General features: G+C 46.7%; 9 protein-coding genes across 11 annotated transcripts; 4 read left to right on the top strand and 5 right to left on the bottom strand.

Annotated features, from left to right (window-relative positions):
- Positions 1 to 501: 501 nt before the first annotated feature.
- Positions 502 to 1,685, bottom strand: LOC108100596 (peroxisomal membrane protein PMP22). Its single transcript, XM_017204578.2, has 3 exons — positions 1,410 to 1,685; positions 1,095 to 1,353; positions 502 to 993 (listed from the first exon to the last, which is right to left on the bottom strand). Exons 1-3 carry the CDS (start codon positions 1,496 to 1,498, stop codon positions 766 to 768), a joined length of 576 nt encoding a protein of 191 aa, XP_017060067.1. The 5' UTR covers positions 1,499 to 1,685; the 3' UTR covers positions 502 to 765.
- Positions 1,686 to 1,750: 65 nt separating this feature from the next.
- Positions 1,751 to 3,247, top strand: LOC108100595 (vacuolar protein sorting-associated protein VTA1 homolog). The gene is given in 5 exon segments (XM_017204576.2): positions 1,751 to 1,970; positions 2,040 to 2,101; positions 2,185 to 2,335; positions 2,405 to 2,606; positions 2,609 to 3,247. Coding segments are annotated over 5 exon segments (930 nt in total). The 5' UTR covers positions 1,751 to 1,860; the 3' UTR covers positions 3,014 to 3,247.
- Positions 3,131 to 5,944, bottom strand: LOC108100597 (novel acetylcholine receptor chaperone). Its single transcript, XM_017204579.2, has 3 exons — positions 5,434 to 5,944; positions 3,811 to 3,949; positions 3,131 to 3,749 (listed from the first exon to the last, which is right to left on the bottom strand). Exons 1-3 carry the CDS (start codon positions 5,554 to 5,556, stop codon positions 3,529 to 3,531), a joined length of 483 nt encoding a protein of 160 aa, XP_017060068.1. The 5' UTR covers positions 5,557 to 5,944; the 3' UTR covers positions 3,131 to 3,528.
- A 477-nt stretch (positions 5,945 to 6,421) lies between these two features.
- On the bottom strand, positions 6,422 to 7,185 carry LOC108100236 (protein brother). The gene has a single exon (XM_017204013.2). It carries the CDS (start codon positions 7,121 to 7,123, stop codon positions 6,422 to 6,424), a length of 702 nt encoding a protein of 233 aa, XP_017059502.1. The 5' UTR covers positions 7,124 to 7,185.
- A 326-nt stretch (positions 7,186 to 7,511) lies between these two features.
- Positions 7,512 to 9,060, top strand: LOC108100479 (proline-rich protein PRCC). Its single transcript, XM_017204412.2, has one exon. It carries the CDS (start codon positions 7,570 to 7,572, stop codon positions 8,989 to 8,991), a length of 1,422 nt encoding a protein of 473 aa, XP_017059901.2. The 5' UTR covers positions 7,512 to 7,569; the 3' UTR covers positions 8,992 to 9,060.
- On the bottom strand, positions 8,986 to 9,614 carry LOC108100481 (transmembrane protein 60). Its single transcript, XM_017204415.1, has one exon. It carries the CDS (start codon positions 9,451 to 9,453, stop codon positions 9,058 to 9,060), a length of 396 nt encoding a protein of 131 aa, XP_017059904.1. The 5' UTR covers positions 9,454 to 9,614; the 3' UTR covers positions 8,986 to 9,057.
- A 97-nt stretch (positions 9,615 to 9,711) lies between these two features.
- LOC108100478 (coatomer subunit alpha) lies at positions 9,712 to 13,921 on the top strand. Of its 2 annotated transcripts, none has more exons than XM_017204410.1 (3): positions 9,712 to 9,804; positions 9,913 to 10,965; positions 11,026 to 13,921. In XM_017204410.1, exons 2-3 carry the CDS (start codon positions 10,020 to 10,022, stop codon positions 13,782 to 13,784), a joined length of 3,705 nt encoding a protein of 1,234 aa, XP_017059899.1. In that variant the 5' UTR covers positions 9,712 to 9,804; positions 9,913 to 10,019; the 3' UTR covers positions 13,785 to 13,921. The 2 variants fall into 2 exon arrangements, with proteins under 2 accessions (XP_017059899.1, XP_017059900.1); XM_017204411.1 differs by having other exon boundaries at positions 9,802 to 9,830.
- Positions 13,922 to 14,137: 216 nt separating this feature from the next.
- LOC108100480 (protein big brother) lies at positions 14,138 to 15,382 on the bottom strand. Its single transcript, XM_017204413.1, has one exon. The coding sequence runs from the start codon at positions 15,094 to 15,096 to the stop codon at positions 14,455 to 14,457; it is 642 nt and encodes a 213-aa protein (XP_017059902.1). The 5' UTR covers positions 15,097 to 15,382; the 3' UTR covers positions 14,138 to 14,454.
- A 502-nt stretch (positions 15,383 to 15,884) lies between these two features.
- On the top strand, positions 15,885 to 17,171 carry LOC108100724 (methyltransferase-like protein). 2 transcript variants are annotated; one of them, XM_017204760.2, is made up of 2 exons: positions 15,885 to 16,086; positions 16,275 to 17,171. In XM_017204760.2, the coding sequence occupies exons 1-2, from the start codon at positions 15,992 to 15,994 to the stop codon at positions 17,086 to 17,088; spliced, it is 909 nt and encodes a 302-aa protein (XP_017060249.1). In that variant the 5' UTR covers positions 15,885 to 15,991; the 3' UTR covers positions 17,089 to 17,171. The 2 variants fall into 2 exon arrangements, with proteins under 2 accessions (XP_017060249.1, XP_017060248.1); XM_017204759.2 differs by having other exon boundaries at positions 15,971 to 16,219.
- The last annotated feature ends 118 nt before the right edge of the window (positions 17,172 to 17,289 follow it).

The raw sequence follows: 17,289 nt of genomic DNA, 5'->3' as shown, positions 1-17,289 counted from the left end.
AATCTCGACATTCGCCTTGGTTTTCGAGTTTCCCCGGCAACCAAATTCACAGAATTTTTGATTTAAGCTACTAGGGGAACATAAATGCTTAGTAAGTGGCCAACAGTAAGTTTTTATTTTTTTTAGCGACGAGAGCGTGAATATAATTTTGCTCAGGATCTAATTTAATGCATGGGAACTTCGTGAGTGATCGTGCTTGTCAGGACAAACTCGTGACACGTACAAAAAAACAAGAGGTTTCCCCATCCCTAGTCCACTACACTTCAATAACGGTTGTTTTCCAGTTTCGAGAAACAACCGTTACTTGGAGATTTTTCGTATTACATAGCAACCTGCTAAGCGTTTCTGTTGGCCTGGTGATTAAGCTACTAGGGGAACAGAAAAGCTTAGTAGGTGACCAACAGTCAATTTCTTAGTTTTAAAATTCCGTTATTAGGAGATTTTCATAATCGTCAACAGCTGATCCTGATTCGCCTCCGAAACCATTTCAAATGACACTGCTTTTATATTACTTATACGTTTATTTTTAGTACGAAAAGTTTAAAAAAATTTAAGGTTTAACAACAGTCGGTTGATAAGGCGGCGCACCATTTAGTTTTAGCTTATCTTTAGGCCCTCATCCACACACGAAGTTTTTGCAATCCGCCGGAACGCAGGGCAGATAAAGAACTTGAAGCAGTACGGCCGTAATCTAAACAGTAATTGGAATATTAAGCCAAGACAACATGCACAAGGTTTAAAGTCTTCGCGACTGAGGAGGAATGCTTATTTGGCGGCCTTCTCGGCTGCCAGCTTCTCCTGGAAACGGCGACGCCTCTGGGCAATGTACACCACCCAGATGAACGAGATGATGGCCATGCTGATGGACCGGAACATCGGAGGCACGTAGGCGAAGTTAAGATAGACGAACAGGGAAAGGTACTGCCAGTTGGCCTTCAGCAGAGGCCAGTAGAGCTTCTCCACATTCTTCACCGCTGTGTTAGGGGAGTTGCCCTGGAAAGGATTAAGGGTCATAAAAAAATTAAAGGGCAATATTTGCTTGTAACTAATCTTTCAGAGATTAAATAACGATATCTAGAGAATGTGATTCTCACCTCGAACAAGGACAAGAAGAACAGTGATAGAGCCTGGTAGATGGGAGCGTAGACCAGCCGCTCGGACAGGAACAGGAAGAACCTCCTGAATCGCACATCGTGGTTAAAGAGTCGCTCCACCGTTGTATAGAAATAATGGGGTACACTTCCACCGAAGATAAGGCCAAATAGTCCGTAGGCAAATACACTATGCTGGTTGAGGGTCTTGGCTCCCGCCAATCTTTGCGAGGTCACATTCGCCGAGGTGGCCAGGACGCATCTGCAAGAAGGAGTCACAAAGTTAGGTTAGAGTGATAACAAGTTTATAGTACTTACGCCGTAATGGACTTAGTGCGGACCGGATGGTTAAAGAGCTGCTCCAGATAGGATCCAAAGAGCGAGTACAGAGGCTTCGAGAGAACCATTTTACCGGGTTATAAATATGTGCCTAAAGTTGAGTCCGTAGGATGCAGGTCAAAGTGCAAAGTGCAACTGGACGCGCTGATAACAAACCAGTTTCGAACTGTTAACCCGAGAATTGCAAACGTCTTGGCCGCCGACAATCTACTGTGAATTTTTACCAACACCTGTGGACACCAGGTACCAACTAAAGTTTATGTTATTTTTTTCTCCAGCAACTATCGATATCAATTTAGCGCCGTGCCAATCGATAAGTGGCAAGTGCTGGTCAGTCTACGAGGGTCGTCAGTGCATTAAGTTCAGCACAATTTTCCAGAAACCCCCAAAAACTATAGTAGCTCTTGAGCATTAAGTTCTTCCGTCTGCGATGGAGTTTCCGCCTTGTCCTCCTTCGTTAAAGTCTATCCAGCACTTTTTGAAGCTGGCCCAGGAACACGACACCCGGGATGTGGTCATTGCTTACTGGGCAAGACTCTAGTAAGTACCCACAGAATTCTTTCCTCTAAGCGTGTGTATTTACTATTTCTTGGTTGTCTCCAATCCCAGTGCCCTCCAAGTGGGTCTCAAGGCCTCCACCCAAACGGGCGAGGAAACCAAACTGCTACTCGGTAAGCAAGAACCTGATACGCAAATTTTCCCTCATATGACTCATCCTCGATTTGTTTTGTTTTGGTTTCCCCTTCAACCGTAGGCATTATGGACTGGCTGGAGCAGATGAAGAAACAGTACGCGGATAACGAGGCGGTGACCAATGAGGTGGCTGCCCAGGCTCACATCGAAAACTACGCCTTAAAACTGTTTCTGTACGCCGACAAGCAGGATCGGGAGGAGAACTTTGGCAAGTGGGTTTTCTCAGCAACCCCTCCACCAATAATTTCCAGGATATATATACTTGTATTCTTCCCTTGCAGAAACGTTGTCAAGGCCTTCTATTCTAGCGGAGTGCTTTACGACATACTCCAGACTTTCGGGGAGCTGAGCGAGGAGGCACTACACAACAGAAAGTACGCCAAGTGGAAGGCTGCCTACATCCACAATTGCCTGAAAAACGGAGAGACACCGATTCCCGGTCCTTTACCAGATGACGATGATGAGGCGGAACTCGAGGGGGGAATGCCAATGCAAACGCCTCGGCAGACGCATCACCCGAGGATGAAGCGGGAGCTGCTCCATCTGAACCTGAACCTGCTCCCACTTCGCCGACGACTTCCAGCGTAGTGCCTCCCACAGCCGAGGAGGTGCTGAACAATCCGAACAAATTGCCCAGTCCGCCGGTGGACGAAGAGAAGCCGGGTGGCTTTGAGCCCTATGTGCCCACCGCACAGCCGCACCCGGCCACGGCGGCCACCATTTACCAGCCCATTGTGCCCGTGGCCGGAGTGCAGATCACTCCTGACCAAATGATTACCGCCCAGAAGTATTGTAAGTACGCCGGGAGTGCTCTCAACTATGACGACGTGAAGACGGCCATTGAGAACCTGCAGAAGGCCCTCAAGCTATTGAGCACTGGATCCGAGTAGGGCCAACATATATGTATATGTTAAGAATAATTTTGTAGGCACAGTTACGGCTTAGAGCACCACTATAACCAATAATCTCCCGCTTAACACGCGTTGCAAAAGAAAAGTGAATAGAAGTTTAGAATGACGTTGGATAATTATTTTTGTATATGTATGAGTTGTTCAAATTTATTAAAATTGTTTCTAAAAGTCGTAATTTAGATGGATTCGACTAAGTGCCCGTTACGAAGAGGATTTGATTACAATTTGTTTTGTTCTGGTCGTGTCTTTATGCCGCGGCTCTACATTTTTAGTTAATATCTCTCGACATTACATACAATATAATAGTTTTGTATACGATAATTGTTTTGGCACCAAAGTAAAAACATGAATTTCGATTTGCTAGAATGATGTGAATGAGTTTGTGACCCGAAGAAAGGGCGCACCAATTGCTTTCGAACCCAACTTAAGGTGCAAAAACAAAGCTGGAACAGTGAATGACTATGAGTACGCTGTGATGCAACGGGAGCAGGTGCCTAGTCCTGCTTGACGCCGTTCGCCGGAGGCTGGGCGGCCGTCGAAGCCTCGTCCTGGAGGCGAGCGGTCTGATACCAGACCACCAAACGGCCGCCCAGCATGAAGGTGAACACCAGCGCCGGTCCGGAACGCTCGAAGGGATCACTTACCATCCAGTGCTGGTAGATGCCCAGCAGCATCAGTACCAGTAGCGTCACATTGGCGGCGTTCTTGACCTTATCTGTGGTTGAGCATGGAATACATTGATATCTTTTCACCTAAATGTCATCTCTCCAACTTACGATAGGGAATCAGAGCCATGGCCAGGCCGCAAACGATCTCCAGGATGCCAACGGTGCGCCGGTACCATTTTGAGGGGATCTTCACTCCGAACAAGGCCGTCAACGGGAATACTTTGGCATATTTCACGTACTCCGTGCGCTGAAATTGAGAGGAAATCGAATATGACTTCGCTGCGGAACGGGGATATAATTAATCATGCCCAGAGGAATTTGCTCCGACTGGCGGCCCAGCGGAAGGCAGTGCAGCCCGTTTATTTTTAAATGGAAACAGTATTTTCTTGTTGTCACATTTGTATGCAGTTCTCTCTGTTTTTGTTGGCATCGTTGGCCCCAAGTGTTTGTGGTAATGCGAAGGTAATTACACCGTTGGGAAACACCGAGCAAGCAAAAAAAAAAATATTTCGAAATTCAAATACCATACTTTGGCAAAAAATAGAACGAAAAAACATGAGGTTAGAAAATAAAATGGCGCGTAACGAATGCAATGCCAATTTGAAACCATCGACTGCATTAAATATACGATGTACTTTTAATGTTGGCTAAACAAATGTTGAGAACATATTCAAAACTATGGTGAATATTATTTTCGCTTTTCTTTAAAATATCTATTTATTTCTCACATACTTTTGTCGACCCACCCTATTATTTATATATAAAACAAATACGTATACCCTGAATTGATCGAGAATCATACGTCATGGTGGTTTTGGTGTGCAAAATTGTTTACATTGGTATGCTAAATATTTTTATGGTAATGAAAACAAAATCTTTGGGCGTTGATTTTACAAAAAGTAAACACAAAATTCCCAGCAACAGCTGTTCTATAGATCTTTTGATTTTCCAACACGCATGTTCCTAGTTTGTTTAGAGGCTTTCAAAACAATTAAGTTGATTATCAAACAATTTTCCAAACTTCCCAACCCCATCTGGGTTTGGTGACATATGCGAATAGTTTTGGAAACCATCTGGAGGCGATCAGACTTTTCTTTTATGGGCCCTTTATTGGGGTATGATATTCCCTGTGTGTTTCAGACTTTGAATATAATTTTTTGAAATTACAGGTACGTACTACGTAGTACAAATTGGCCATCTGAATTTTAGGTTTCGGTTTTATATTTAATGAAATATAAAATATTAATAGTTGATATTTTTTTTGGTTTTCAATTTATAAACAATCTATTTAGATAATTAAAACGTGTGCACCCTATACCAAACTGAATTTCAAAAGTATTTCTTTAACCATCAAAATGTAACATTGTTTGGAAAATTTTCTGACAATTATAATTTAAATTTTCATTGGCTTTTTCGATAATAAGCATATATTTTCCTTACAATATATATGAAGATCATAGCGTCGCGCAGCGACTGAATGTCAGCTAATGGCATTGACGGGGTCGAGTTCAATGCCCATTAGACCGTCATATTTACCAAAGTCGTTCTATTATGAGAGTTTTCCTAAAATGTTTTTCCAATTATTTACATAATGGCTGTTCTGTTACAAAACTGTTTCAAACTGGCCTTTCACGAGAAGTGGGAAAAATCAATGGGCTGGGCCCCCGTGTAACCGCAAAGAAAACAAACAGGCTGAAAAACAAGCTCCGGCTCTATCGATTTTCCACATACCAGGTCCTTATAGAGATCCTTGCTAATATGCGGCGTTAGCTTCAGAGTTCCCACGAAAATGAAAAACAGACCCAATAAAACGGAGAGGCTCTTGAGCACGATTGTATTGGATGCAGGAGGCATCTTAACCGATTTATGGGTAAACACTTTCGTGGCTCACAACTTGTGTATATATCCGAAGTGGACCGCTGGGGGTTCGGAGGGGCCGGAGTTCACTGGGACCCCCTATACAACACCCTACGCCAAACACACCGGTCGCTAATTTTAGACCAATCTCGCAGCTTTTCGTGCCGATTCGGACGGTGCGGCCACCAACAAATTGAAGCACACAATCCGAATGTTTTCAAATCGCTGCGGTATGTATAAATTTATGAATTTTTTAGTCCGCGGCGTTCCCTTCTATTTATTTCATGTTCGCTCGACGCCTTTCCGCTTTCAGTTTCGCGTTCGCAAAGAGACTGAATCAGACCAGTTGCAAAGTTTATTTCGGCAGCATCCCAAATGGCGGAAAATCAATATCTGCTCACATGCCCGGTCTGCTCCGCTCGAATCGAGAGTTAAGAGAGGATAGCCGGCCCACCCCGGAGAGTACGGCGGTACGGAAAGGCAGCTGGACCCACTCCTCGTGTTCTTCGGATGGTCGGGTGGTGGTTGTTCCGAAACTGGCGCAATTAAGGCCAAAGACCCCGGCCAGCAACCCTTAAGGAGCCCCAAATAAACAATCATTAGGTGAACATCATTTTTTTCGCCAAATGCATGGCCTACAAAAGTTCAATCTTTTTCCTGCTGTTGTTTTTTTTAGCATTTTAATTTAAAGTTAAACAAAAAATGAAGCTTGCTTCGGCGAGTCGAAGAAAGGGTAAAAAAAAATTAACTCAGAATTATAGACAAACTCAGATAAAAATATGAGAGATTATTTAAAAAAATTTATTGTCAAATTTACTTAACTCTACAAGCTTTATTTAACTCTACGAGCTTTAATAGAACTCTACCAGCCCATTGGTCCTCCGGGCATCCCAGGACCTCCTCTGCGATGATGCTCCTCAGGTGGAGTCTGGGGCGTGTGGTAGATCCTCTTGGATTCAGCCATGCGTTGATTGTAGCTTTGGATCTGTTCTTGTAATTGAGCATCCTCCTGCTGGGCGCGTACTTCGTCAAACTCCAGACTGGCCACTCCGTCCAGTCTATCCAAGTCCACCCATCCCCGAAAGCGAACACAGACCCCGTTCATGATGAAACTGGACCGCAGATGTACTTTGCCACGTTCCCGATCGAAATCGCACTCCTGCTCCTGGGCATATGGATTGTGGTTGGCGTTAAAGTACAGCTGCAGGTTGGTGCCGGACGCTACCATTGAGATCTCTGCATAGCCCTTGCGACAATCGTTGATGAATCTTAAGCGGCGCTCCTCTGCTGCCCGTTCTCTGTAACCCGTGTAACGCACTTCACTTTCTCGGCTCAGTCGCCGGAATAGCTCGTCACTTTCAAACTTTGACCTCTGATCGGGCACCACCCGAGGCATCTTAAAGATGAATCGAGGTTTTGGCTGTTCGTACATTGCCATGGCTTCGTAAGGCGGCAGCATTCCGTTTAAGGCTGTCGCGTCTCCGAGATTCTGGTGATGATGCATGATATTGAATCTGTCTGTATTCTCTGAAGGAACAATGTTTTCTGATCTCCAGTGGGACATTTTTGCTTATTTATACCAAATAAGAGTTAAGAGTGCAGGTATTCAGGGCGTATAACCGAGACTACCTGAAGAATGTTTTATGACCCTCTGGGTTTGGTGACATATGCGAATATTTTTGTAAACCATCTGGAGGCGATTAGACTTTTCTTTTATGGCCCCTTTATTGGGGTAAGATAATCCCTGTGTGTTTCAGACTTTTAATACAATTTTTAAAATTACAGGTACCTAGTACAGATATGCAATTTTTCTTTGGATAGCACACTTAGTTCATCACGGATATTGAATATTCAAAAGCATGTGTTAACGGTTTTTTAAAGTGTTGAAAAACTCTGCACATTAAAAACAGAAGTTGCCAGCAGTTCAATTTTTAAATAGTTGACAACTCTACTCGCATAAAACAGCTGTAGCTTGTGTATTTACTTGTTTCATACAACGATTTCTTTAAAATGTCGCTTGTTGCTTATGCCGCTAGTTCTGACGAGGATTCAGAGAACGAAGAGGAAAACACGGGACCACAAGTCGAACTGTTGAAGCCAAGCACAAAAGCCGTGACAGTTACTTCCAATGAGATTTCCCTCGAGCCAGAATCAACCAGTGGGCACATTAGCGATGAAGACGACGATTTTGTACCCCAAGAAGTGTCCTTGCAGGAACTCAGACAGCCCGCTGGAAAACTCACACTGGCCTTACCCAAGCCAAAAGTCACTTCTTCCGCGGAGTATTCTGAAGAGGATGCTGACGAGCTGCTCGCCCCAGTTTTTGCCAAGCTGCCAATGCCACGAACGGCACTGCCAGCAAAAGACGTTATCGAGGAAAAGGATGATGAGTTCCTGCACAAAAAGGCTTTGGCAGTTGAAATAGAAAAACCCCCACCGCCACCCGTCAAGGGACGTGTCAAGATCAGCATTCCTTCTCTGCGGGATTTCTCCGACGTAGACCGAGAAAAAGCTGACAAGGCCAAGCACAAAGTGGAGAAACCCAATGTTCCTAAGGGTTCTGGTCTGCTAAGCCTTCTGCCGCAAGCAAAGTCAGAGAGGAATTTCTCTAAAAGCTCTTCTTCCGTGGCCGCCACTTCCTTCGCAAGCACCACTCCTAATCCTAAGCCAACTCATGAGCCCGTGTATCCCAAATCTTCTCCTGCATTTGTACCCGATACAGTGAAACAGCGGCGTGCAGCGCACAACACCGAAGGCGTCGACAGTTCTATAACAATAAAAAAAAAATATTCCGAAGGAAAGGATGCCTCGAAGGATGGACAATCAAAACATTTTGCTAAACCCGCATCCATTGTAAATGCTAGTGACAGTGAAGAGGACGATGAGAATGGCACTGGTGACTTCTTTTCCCTTAACTCCAAACAAAAGCTACCGGAGGTGAGCAGCAACGAGATTAGCGCTCTAGTGGCCAAGCGGGCAGCCAAGATGGTAGAAGCCGGTAACAAATACCTTGAGGAGATTGCCGAAAAGGAAGCGGCCGAAGCAGAAGCCGCTCGACTAGAAGAGGAACAAACACAGCTGGCACAGAAGCGCTACCACGAGCAGCAGCTAAACTCAGAGGCCATGGACGCATTGGTGGGCAAGAATGCCAAACGCCGACGGAAGGAGGCCAAGGAGATGCAGGTGATCGACATAAGTGGCTCTCAAGTTTTGCCCGATCGGGAGGAATGGATGCGAACTGCTTTGGCATCGTCCACCACCTTCCAGCCCACCGGCGTGCTGACAGATGAGGAGCCAGTGGCAGGGACGCGGCGAAAGCACCAGATCACCTACCTGGCGCACAAAGCCAAAGCAAACGAGGCCGAACTGCAGGCCATGTGGTCGGCTAATCGACAGACCCGTCGAGCCACCCAAAGCAAATATGGCTTTTAAGTTTCCACTTTATGTACATCTCTTATCTTACAATATATACTTAATCCTACATCATAATCCAAAATCTTATTGAATCCAGCCCTCGCGTTTTCCCAGCCTGCTGCCCACATAAAATATGGCGGTGCTTAGGAGCAAAACCACTGGGGCAATAGTCACGTAGATGGGAATCTGCTGCGGGTACTCTAGCGTGAGGCAAATCATCACCTGGGAGGAAATGGTCAGCAAGACGCCTGCAATGTTCCATTTGTAAAGAAACAGCAGATCCGTCAGACAAGTTAGGTTCCTCCATTTGCGGATAAACTTGATTATCACGTAGATTATGATAATGACATCGAAAAACCAAAGCGGCGTAAAAGTGACGAACCAATTCCATGTTGTGCGCGGATCCAAGCGTAGGCACAACAGGATTAGAAAAACCAGAACAATAAACCACGTAAAGAGCGCCCGATGTGCGAGCGTCATGTTGGTTAATTATTTATAACTTTTTCATGGTAGGTCAAGAAATAAACAAATCCCAAATGCATCAAATGTACTTTTAACTTCAGTGTTGTAAAATTTGTAAAGGTTGATGTCAACAAAAGTCATATTTTTTAGTAGTATTTTTACTACTTCAAATTTTGATTAAAATTTACACTTTATTTAAGATTTTCGGAAAAAGGGAAAGTCATATTTGAATAAACAAATATTTTGAGACCGTATTTTCCATAAACTGACACGTCTGATAGCCAGAGTGGATCTGCCAGTGGGTGACAACCCTGTGTGCGTAAGCAAGAGAAGAAGAAGATAATTGACGTGTCACAATTCCGACAATTGGTTGGTGTTTTAGAAAAAAACTAATTGTTAGCAATAGATTACGTTTTACTTAAAGTTTAAATAAACCCTACATTTGTTCTTAAACCATCTCTTCATGTTTTGATACAGGTGTGTGCGCGAGGCAACCAGAAAAGGGCGCTTGAACGAAAAGCCGACGACACCCAGAACAGGAATCGAATTGAGACACCTACGAACAGAACGGAAAAAGTGCCAACATGTTGACCAATTTTGAGTCGAAGTCGGCACGGGTGAAGGGCCTTTCTTTTCACCCGAAACGGCCGTGGATCTTGGTCAGCTTGCACAGCGGTGTCATTCAGTTGTGGGACTACCGGATGCACACGCTTCTCGAGAAGTTTGACGAGCACGACGGTCCAGTTAGAGGCGTTGCTTTCCACCAGCAGATGCCGCTCTTTGTCTCTGGCGGCGACGATTATAAGATCAAGGTGTGGAACTACAAGCAGCGTCGCTGTATCTTCACGCTGCTGGCCCATTTGGACTACGTGCGCACTGTGGCCTTCCACCACGAGTACCCATGGATTCTGAGCGCCTCTGATGATCAGACCATTCGCATCTGGAACTGGCAGTCCCGCAACTGTATCTGTGTATTGACAGGTCACAACCACTACGTGATGTGCGCCCAGTTCCATCCCACGGAGGACCAGATTGTCTCCGCATCGCTGGATCAGACGGTCCGCGTGTGGGACATTTCTGGACTCCGCAAGAAGAATGTTGCTCCCGGCCCCGGGGGTCTTGACGATCACCTGAAGGGTCACCCTGGTGCCACCGATTTGTTCGGCCAAGCAGATGCCGTAGTGAAACATGTACTTGAGGGCCACGACCGTGGCGTCAACTGGGCCAGCTTTCATCCCACTCTGCCACTGATCGTGTCAGGCGCCGATGATCGCCTGGTTAAGCTGTGGCGCATGAACGAATATAAGGCCTGGGAAGTGGATACTTGCCGCGGACACTACAACAACGTGTCGAGCGTGCTGTTCCATCCTCGTCAGGATCTGATTCTCTCGAACGGCGAGGATCGGAGCATTCGCGTCTGGGACATGACCAAGCGCCAGTGCCTCTTTACATTCCGGCGGGACAACGAGCGCTTCTGGATTCTCACAGCGCATCCAACTTTGAATCTTTTTGCTGCTGGCCACGATGGAGGTGAGTTTATTATTTCATTTTAAAGCGTATTTTTCGATAATAGGATTTTTAATTTTCAAGGAATGGTGGTCTTCAAGTTAGAGCGCGAGCGTCCCGCATATGCTGTGCATGGCAATATTCTCTACTACGTAAAGGAGCGCTTCTTGCGCAAATTGGATTTTACCACCACCAAAGACACGGTGGTGATGCAGCTGCGTCCAGGCAAGTCGCCGGTTTACAGTATGTCTTATAATCCGGCCCTGAACGCTGTGCTGATCTGCACTCGTACAAACAACCTGGAGAACAGCACCTACGATCTGTGCCAGATTCCCAAGGACACGGAAAGCCAGAGCGAGTCGGACAGCAAGCGCAGCTCTGGAGTGACGGCTATATGGGTGGCCCGCAATCGGTTTGCAGTTCTGGATCGCAACCAGCAGTTGGTGATCAAAAACTTCAAGAACGAGGTTACGAAAAAGCTGCCCACATTCTGTGAGGAAATTTTCTATGCCGGCACGGGAATGCTGCTCATCCGAGATCCCGAGTTTGTCACCCTCTACGAGGTTCAACGCCTCGTCTCCGTGGGAAGCATCAAACTGGCCAAGTGCCGCTATGTGGTGTGGTCTCCGGACATGTCATTAGTGGCCCTGCTCTGCAAGCACTCTGTGACCATCTGTGACCGAAGACTCCAATACTTGTGCACTGTGCAAGAGAACTGTCGGGTGAAGTCTGGAGCCTGGGACGAGTCGGGCGTGTTTATCTACACCACTAGCAACCACATCAAGTACGCCATTACCAACGGTGACCACGGCATCATCCGTACTCTGGACTTGCCAATTTATTTGACACGCGTCAAGGGCAACCAGGTATTCTGCTTGGATAGGGAATGCCGAACTCGCGTGCTCCACATCGATCCCACGGAGTACAAGTTTAAGCTGGCCCTAATCCAGCGCAAGTACGATGAGGTGCTGCACATGGTGAGGAATGCGCGCCTGGTGGGTCAGAGCATTATCGCCTACCTGCAGCAGAAGGGCTATCCAGAGGTGGCACTGCACTTCGTCAAGGACGAGAAGACTCGTTTCGGACTGGCTCTGGAATGCGGCAACATCGAGATCGCTCTAGAAGCTGCCAAGGCTCTGGATGACAAGGATTGCTGGGATCGCCTGGGCCAAAGTGCCCTGCTCCAGGGCAACCACCAGGTGGTGGAGATGTGCTACCAACGAACCAAAAATTTCGATAAGCTCAGCTTCCTCTACCTGATCACTGGTAACCTGGAGAAGCTCAAGAAGATGAACAAGATCGCTGAGATTCGCAAGGATGTATCCGCCCAGTACCAGGGTGCTCTGCTTCTTGGTGACGTTAAAGAGCGTGTAAACATCCTTAAAAACTGCGGACAGCTTTCGTTGGCTTATCTTACGGCTGCTACTCATGGTTTTGAGGAGCTTTCCGAATCTTTGGGCGAATCAATCACCTCGCAAGGTAACTCTCTTCCCGAGGTGAATCCCAATGCACAGCTGCTGCAGCCCCCAGTGCCCATCCAGCAACTGGAGACCAACTGGCCACTGCTCTCCGTTTCTAAGGGCTTCTTTGAAGGTGCCATGGTTACCAGGGCTGGATCAAGTGCCACTGCCCGCCAGGCGCTGAACATTAACGCCGATGCTGCTGTGTTGGACGAGCACAATGGCGGCGGCGACGGCTGGGGAGCGGATGCCGACTTAGGATTGGACGAGGACGGAGATGAGGAGATGCACGACGCATTGAGTAACGATGGAGAGGGCGGAGCAGGCGGCGAGGATGGAGCCGGCTGGGATGTCGGCGATGATGATCTGGTTGTTCCCGAGGAGCTGGCCTCCAAGATCAAGGCCTCGGCGCTGGACAGCAACTATTATGCCGCCCCCAACAAGGGTTTGTCTCCCGCTCAGCAATGGGCCAATAACTCACCGCTTGTGCTGGATCATGTTAAGGCTGGATCCTTTGAGACCGCATTCCGCTTACTGCACGATCAGCTGGGAGTGGTTAACTTCAAGCCATTCAAGACACTTTTCCTGCAGAACTATGCCTGCTCTAGAACCAGTTACACGGCCAACCCGAATCTGCAGTCGCTAAGTGGCTATCCGCTGCGTAACTTTTCCGAAACCAACATCAAGTTGCAACGTCCGGCGTTGGGCATCAAGCTGAACGATTTAGTGGCTCGTCTGCAGGCTGGCTACCAACTTACAACATCTGGCAAGTTCTCTGAGGCAGTGGAGAAGTTCCACTCCATCTTGATCAGCATTCCACTGCTGGTGGTGGACACGAAAGTGGATATGGCAGAGGCCCAACAGTTGCTGAGAATCTGCGCCGAGTATATTGTCGGTCTGAAAATGGAGACGGTGCGCAAGGGCATGCCCAAGTCGACGCTGGAGGAGCAAAAACGTCTTTGTGAAATGGCCGCCTACTTCACCCATTGCAAGCTGCAGCCCGTTCACCAAATCCTCACCCTGCGCACAGCCCTCAATATGTTTTTCAAGCTGAAGAACTACAAGACAGCTGCCTCGTTTGCGCGTCGTCTCTTGGAGCTGGCTCCGCGTCCGGATGTTGCCCAGCAAGTGCGCAAGATTCTTCAGGCCTGCGAGGTGAACCCCGTGGACGAGCACCAACTGCAGTACGAGGAGTTCAATCCGTTCACTATATGCGGTATCAGCTGGAAGCCTCTCTACAGGGGTAAACCAGAGGTGACCTGTCCTTTCTGTTCTTCCTCATTCGATCCGCAGTATAAGGGCAACCTCTGCACGGTGTGTGAGGTGAGCCAGATCGGCAAGGACAGCATCGGACTGCGCATTTCCAATCTGCAATTCCGCTAGGGATGAAAGCTTGTTGCTTTTTAATATATGTTTTCTCCACGCCAAGCGAGACCCCTTAGTTTAGTTTTACACGATCCTTGCTTATTATGTATGAATATAAAGTTCAGTATCTGTATAATATAATGGTATAAAATCAATTTAAGCTGCTGTTTTTTTTAACTCGAAAGCAAAAACTGTTATGAAGACTAGGTAATTTATTAATGGTTCTTCTTAACCGATGAATACTGTATTTGCAGATAAAGAGCTTTCGAAGTATTCATTTATTTTGATTCCTAACCCCGATGGGTAATCACCAATCAAGTGGCTCATTTAGGCTGCGTCACAGCGGAAATCCCAAAATTAACAATGCGGTATCGATTAGTAATTATGTATTTTAGTTAAAGATACGACACTAATTCCACACTAAGTTGTAAGTATAATACCATAAAAGCATACGTAAAGTAAGCATTAGATCTAACACTAATCTAAGAGCATATTTATTCGAGCGTGTCTAACGGCATCGTGTTGAAATCTCGCAAGGGAAGACCCCTTCAAAGGGCTTGGAGCATTCTCAGTTGTCCATAAAATATTGAGTATTCGCGAATTGAGTCTCTAGCTGCTGGTGAGGCGGCTGCTGCTGTTGGAGCTGCAGCTGCGTATGTGACGGCCCAGGTGCCGTCCACAGGTCCAACTAACGGCGCCACATGCTCGCGCCGACGCCAATGCCCCCAGAAGCAACACCCCGCCGCACGGCCTCCATCTCGTCCTGCCGGTTGTCGCGGTAGGCTCTCTTGGTATCCTCGAACTCGCGCAGGCGCTGGTTGTAGCGATCGATCTGATCCCGTAGGATTGCATCCTCGTGCATTGCCCGCCGTTCGTCGTACTCCAGACAACCCACGCCGTCCAGCCGCTCTAGATCGATCCAGCCGCGGAAACGAACGCACACCCCGTTCATTATAAAGTAGGATTTGATGTGCACCTTGCCGTGCTCCTTGTCGAAGTCGCACTCTTTGTCGTGCAGGTACGGGTTCTGATTGGCGTTGAACACCAGCTGCAGATTGGTGCCCGAGGCCACAAAGCTGGCCTCCGTGTGTCCCTCCCGACAGCCGTTCATAAAGCGCACCTGCCGCTCCTCGATGCTGCGCTCCCGGTAGCCTGTGTAGCGCACCTCACTTTCCCTGCTGAGCCGCCGGAAGAGCTCATCGCTCTCGAACTTGGATTTCTGGTCGGGCACTACGCGCGGCATCTTGAAGATAAAGCGTGGCTTGGGCTGCTCGTACAATCCGATGGTGTCGTAGGGTATCATGTTGGCTAGAGCCGCCTCGTTCATCATTTTATCGGTCAGGCGCGGTTCTGTCTCAGAACGCTGAATGGGGTCTGATTTTCGTGGGTCCCTCGTCGGACCTCAGGGTATACGCAATTCTTCTTGGAACCCAATGCGCTAAAAGGGGTATCTTTCGTTCGCTCCTAAGACGTTTCTTTTACGTATACGCAATATAATTTTCTCTCGCAGCTCAATGAATGCTAATTGCTTTAATATCTAACTTCTTGCACAGAAAACAACGCACAATACAACAAAAAGGATGGTTTGCGGTTTTGATATACCAACTGACGCGGCGTTGCCACTGGGAAAAGTGGAGTCGAAATTTAGAGATGGACGCGTGAATAATTTTCCCGGCACAACACGAGAACGGACGATCTTAATAATAATTATTCCATAAACTTTTTAAATCGAAATAATTTAAGTGACTTACCCACAGGTTATCTCTTTGTAACTATGTTTTATTTTATATAATGTTATTTGGCATAAAGAAAATTAATTATTAAATCATCATACACACGCGCACTCTTAGAAAAAACCAACATCCACTTTTTGACGGTCTGGCAGCATTGCAGAAGTGCTGACGCTTATTGTCTTATTGAGTAGGCACTTTTTGAATTCTCCGTTAAAAACGTGGCTTAAATTATTTGGGGCGACTTCCCTGCACTTAATAACCAGCCTTTACTTTTCTTTTTGCGATAATTTCCGAAAAACGAACTTAAGCGGCAAGAGCAACTTTCGCGCGCGACTCACTGTAACCGCTACACAATAATACTAAATGATTCTGCTCATCTTGCGGTATTATTTAAGAAGTCAAACTACGGTTACTCTGGCAACGTGTTTACAAAATATTGGATTTTTACTACACCGAAACAACAGGTGCTATAAACCGTGATCCCTGATCGATATGAGTGATATTCCCGCGGACGAGAACGAGAAGCGCCCTCAGTTTGGAACCCGTCTCCTAACGGACACAGACGACGTCTTCAAGCACAATGCTTGGTAAATATGGGATGCAAAGCTTTCGGAGATTGGCCAGCAAAACTTGGGAGCACACTCGTCTGCGCAAAAAACCGTCAGGAGCGGGAAGCCGGGTGCTCACCGATGCGCAAGAGGTGTTCGAGTTTAACGCCTGGTACTTATCCGAAGTACTCTATCTGACGAAAACCCTTTAAATTTTCGTTCCGCAGGGACCACGTGCAATGGGATGAGGAGCAGGAACTAGCTGCCCAGGCAGCGGTTGCCAAAAACTCATCTAGTAAAATGGATGCAGAGCAGAAAGACCGCTTCCAATCGGACGCCCCAAAGTTCTGGGACTCCTTTTACGGCATCCACGATAATCGATTCTTCAAGGATAGACACTGGTTATTTACAGAGTTTCCGGAACTGAATCTTTCGACGACGGATACGACGGAGCAACAGTCTCGCAGTATCTTTGAACTGGGCTGCGGCGTTGGGAACACAATTCTTCCTCTTTTGCAGTACAGTTCAGACCCGAAACTAAAGATATTTGGTTGTGACTTCTCTGCTCGTGCTATTGAAATCCTGCGAAGTCAACCTGAACTCGATGAGAAGCGCTGCGAGGTGTTTGTGATGGATGCCACGTTGGATAAGTGGCAGACACCCTTTGAGGAGAGCTCGCAGGACATCATCGTGATGATCTTCGTTCTGTCCGCCATTGAGCCAAAGAAAATGCAGCGGGTCCTGGACAACTGCTATCGCTTCCTAAAGCCAGGGGGCTTGCTTTTATTCCGCGATTACGGAAGATACGACCTGGCACAGTTGCGATTTAAGAGCGGAAAGTGTTTGGAGGACAACTTTTATGTGCGTGGCGATGGTACCATGGTGTATTTTTTCACAGAGGAGGAACTGCGATCTATGATGACTCAGGCTGGGCTAAAGGAAGAACAGCTCATTGTGGACCGAAGGCTGCAAGTCAACCGCAGTCGGGGCTTAAAAATGTACCGCGTTTGGATCCAGGCAAAGTTCAGGAAGCCTCTTTAGAGCATTTAGGTCTAGTTTAACTTAAATATAATTGAGCATTTTTATTATAAATAATAAAGTTAACAATCTAAAAATGGTTAAAAGCATTTAGAGAAATAATTAAAACAAATAAAGACGTCTTTGAATATTAAATTCAAACTTCAAGATGTCCTAAAATGAGCCTTGATTGCTTTCAAATTTCCCACCTCCTTGCCAATCGCT

This window comes from Drosophila ficusphila, unplaced genomic scaffold, assembly GCF_018152265.1.
Source record: "Drosophila ficusphila isolate 14025-0441.05 unplaced genomic scaffold, ASM1815226v1 contig_286, whole genome shotgun sequence".
Taxonomy (NCBI): Eukaryota; Metazoa; Arthropoda; class Insecta; order Diptera; family Drosophilidae; genus Drosophila; species Drosophila ficusphila.
This window is presented reverse-complemented; position numbering and strand designations above follow the sequence as displayed.

What these genes read in the sequence shown, in the direction of transcription:
- LOC108100596 (XM_017204578.2), bottom strand. Translation starts at nt 1,498, where the DNA reads ATGGTTCTCTCGAAGCCTCTGTACTCGCTCTTTGGATCCTATCTGGAG. An exon ending in CGCACTAAGTCCATTACGGC is followed by an intron (nt 1,354 to 1,409) that starts GTAAGTACTATA and finishes TCCTTCTTGCAG; the next exon opens with ATGCGTCCTGGCCACCTCGG. An exon ending in TCTTCTTGTCCTTGTTCGAG is followed by an intron (nt 994 to 1,094) that starts GTGAGAATCACA and finishes AATCCTTTCCAG; the next exon opens with GGCAACTCCCCTAACACAGC.
- LOC108100597 (XM_017204579.2), bottom strand. Translation starts at nt 5,556, where the DNA reads ATGCCTCCTGCATCCAATACAATCGTGCTCAAGAGCCTCTCCGTTTTA. An exon ending in AGGATCTCTATAAGGACCTG is followed by an intron (nt 3,950 to 5,433) that starts GTATGTGGAAAA and finishes TCTCAATTTCAG; the next exon opens with CGCACGGAGTACGTGAAATA. An exon ending in CATGGCTCTGATTCCCTATC is followed by an intron (nt 3,750 to 3,810) that starts GTAAGTTGGAGA and finishes GCTCAACCACAG; the next exon opens with ATAAGGTCAAGAACGCCGCC.
- LOC108100236 (XM_017204013.2), bottom strand. Translation starts at nt 7,123, where the DNA reads ATGTCCCACTGGAGATCAGAAAACATTGTTCCTTCAGAGAATACAGAC.
- LOC108100479 (XM_017204412.2), top strand. Translation starts at nt 7,570, where the DNA reads ATGTCGCTTGTTGCTTATGCCGCTAGTTCTGACGAGGATTCAGAGAAC.
- LOC108100481 (XM_017204415.1), bottom strand. Translation starts at nt 9,453, where the DNA reads ATGACGCTCGCACATCGGGCGCTCTTTACGTGGTTTATTGTTCTGGTT.
- LOC108100478 (XM_017204410.1), top strand. Translation starts at nt 10,020, where the DNA reads ATGTTGACCAATTTTGAGTCGAAGTCGGCACGGGTGAAGGGCCTTTCT. An exon ending in TGCTGCTGGCCACGATGGAG is followed by an intron (nt 10,966 to 11,025) that starts GTGAGTTTATTA and finishes TTAATTTTCAAG; the next exon opens with GAATGGTGGTCTTCAAGTTA.
- LOC108100480 (XM_017204413.1), bottom strand. Translation starts at nt 15,096, where the DNA reads ATGATGAACGAGGCGGCTCTAGCCAACATGATACCCTACGACACCATC.
- LOC108100724 (XM_017204759.2), top strand. Translation starts at nt 16,080, where the DNA reads ATGCTTGGTAAATATGGGATGCAAAGCTTTCGGAGATTGGCCAGCAAA. An exon ending in GTGTTCGAGTTTAACGCCTG is followed by an intron (nt 16,220 to 16,274) that starts GTACTTATCCGA and finishes TTCGTTCCGCAG; the next exon opens with GGACCACGTGCAATGGGATG.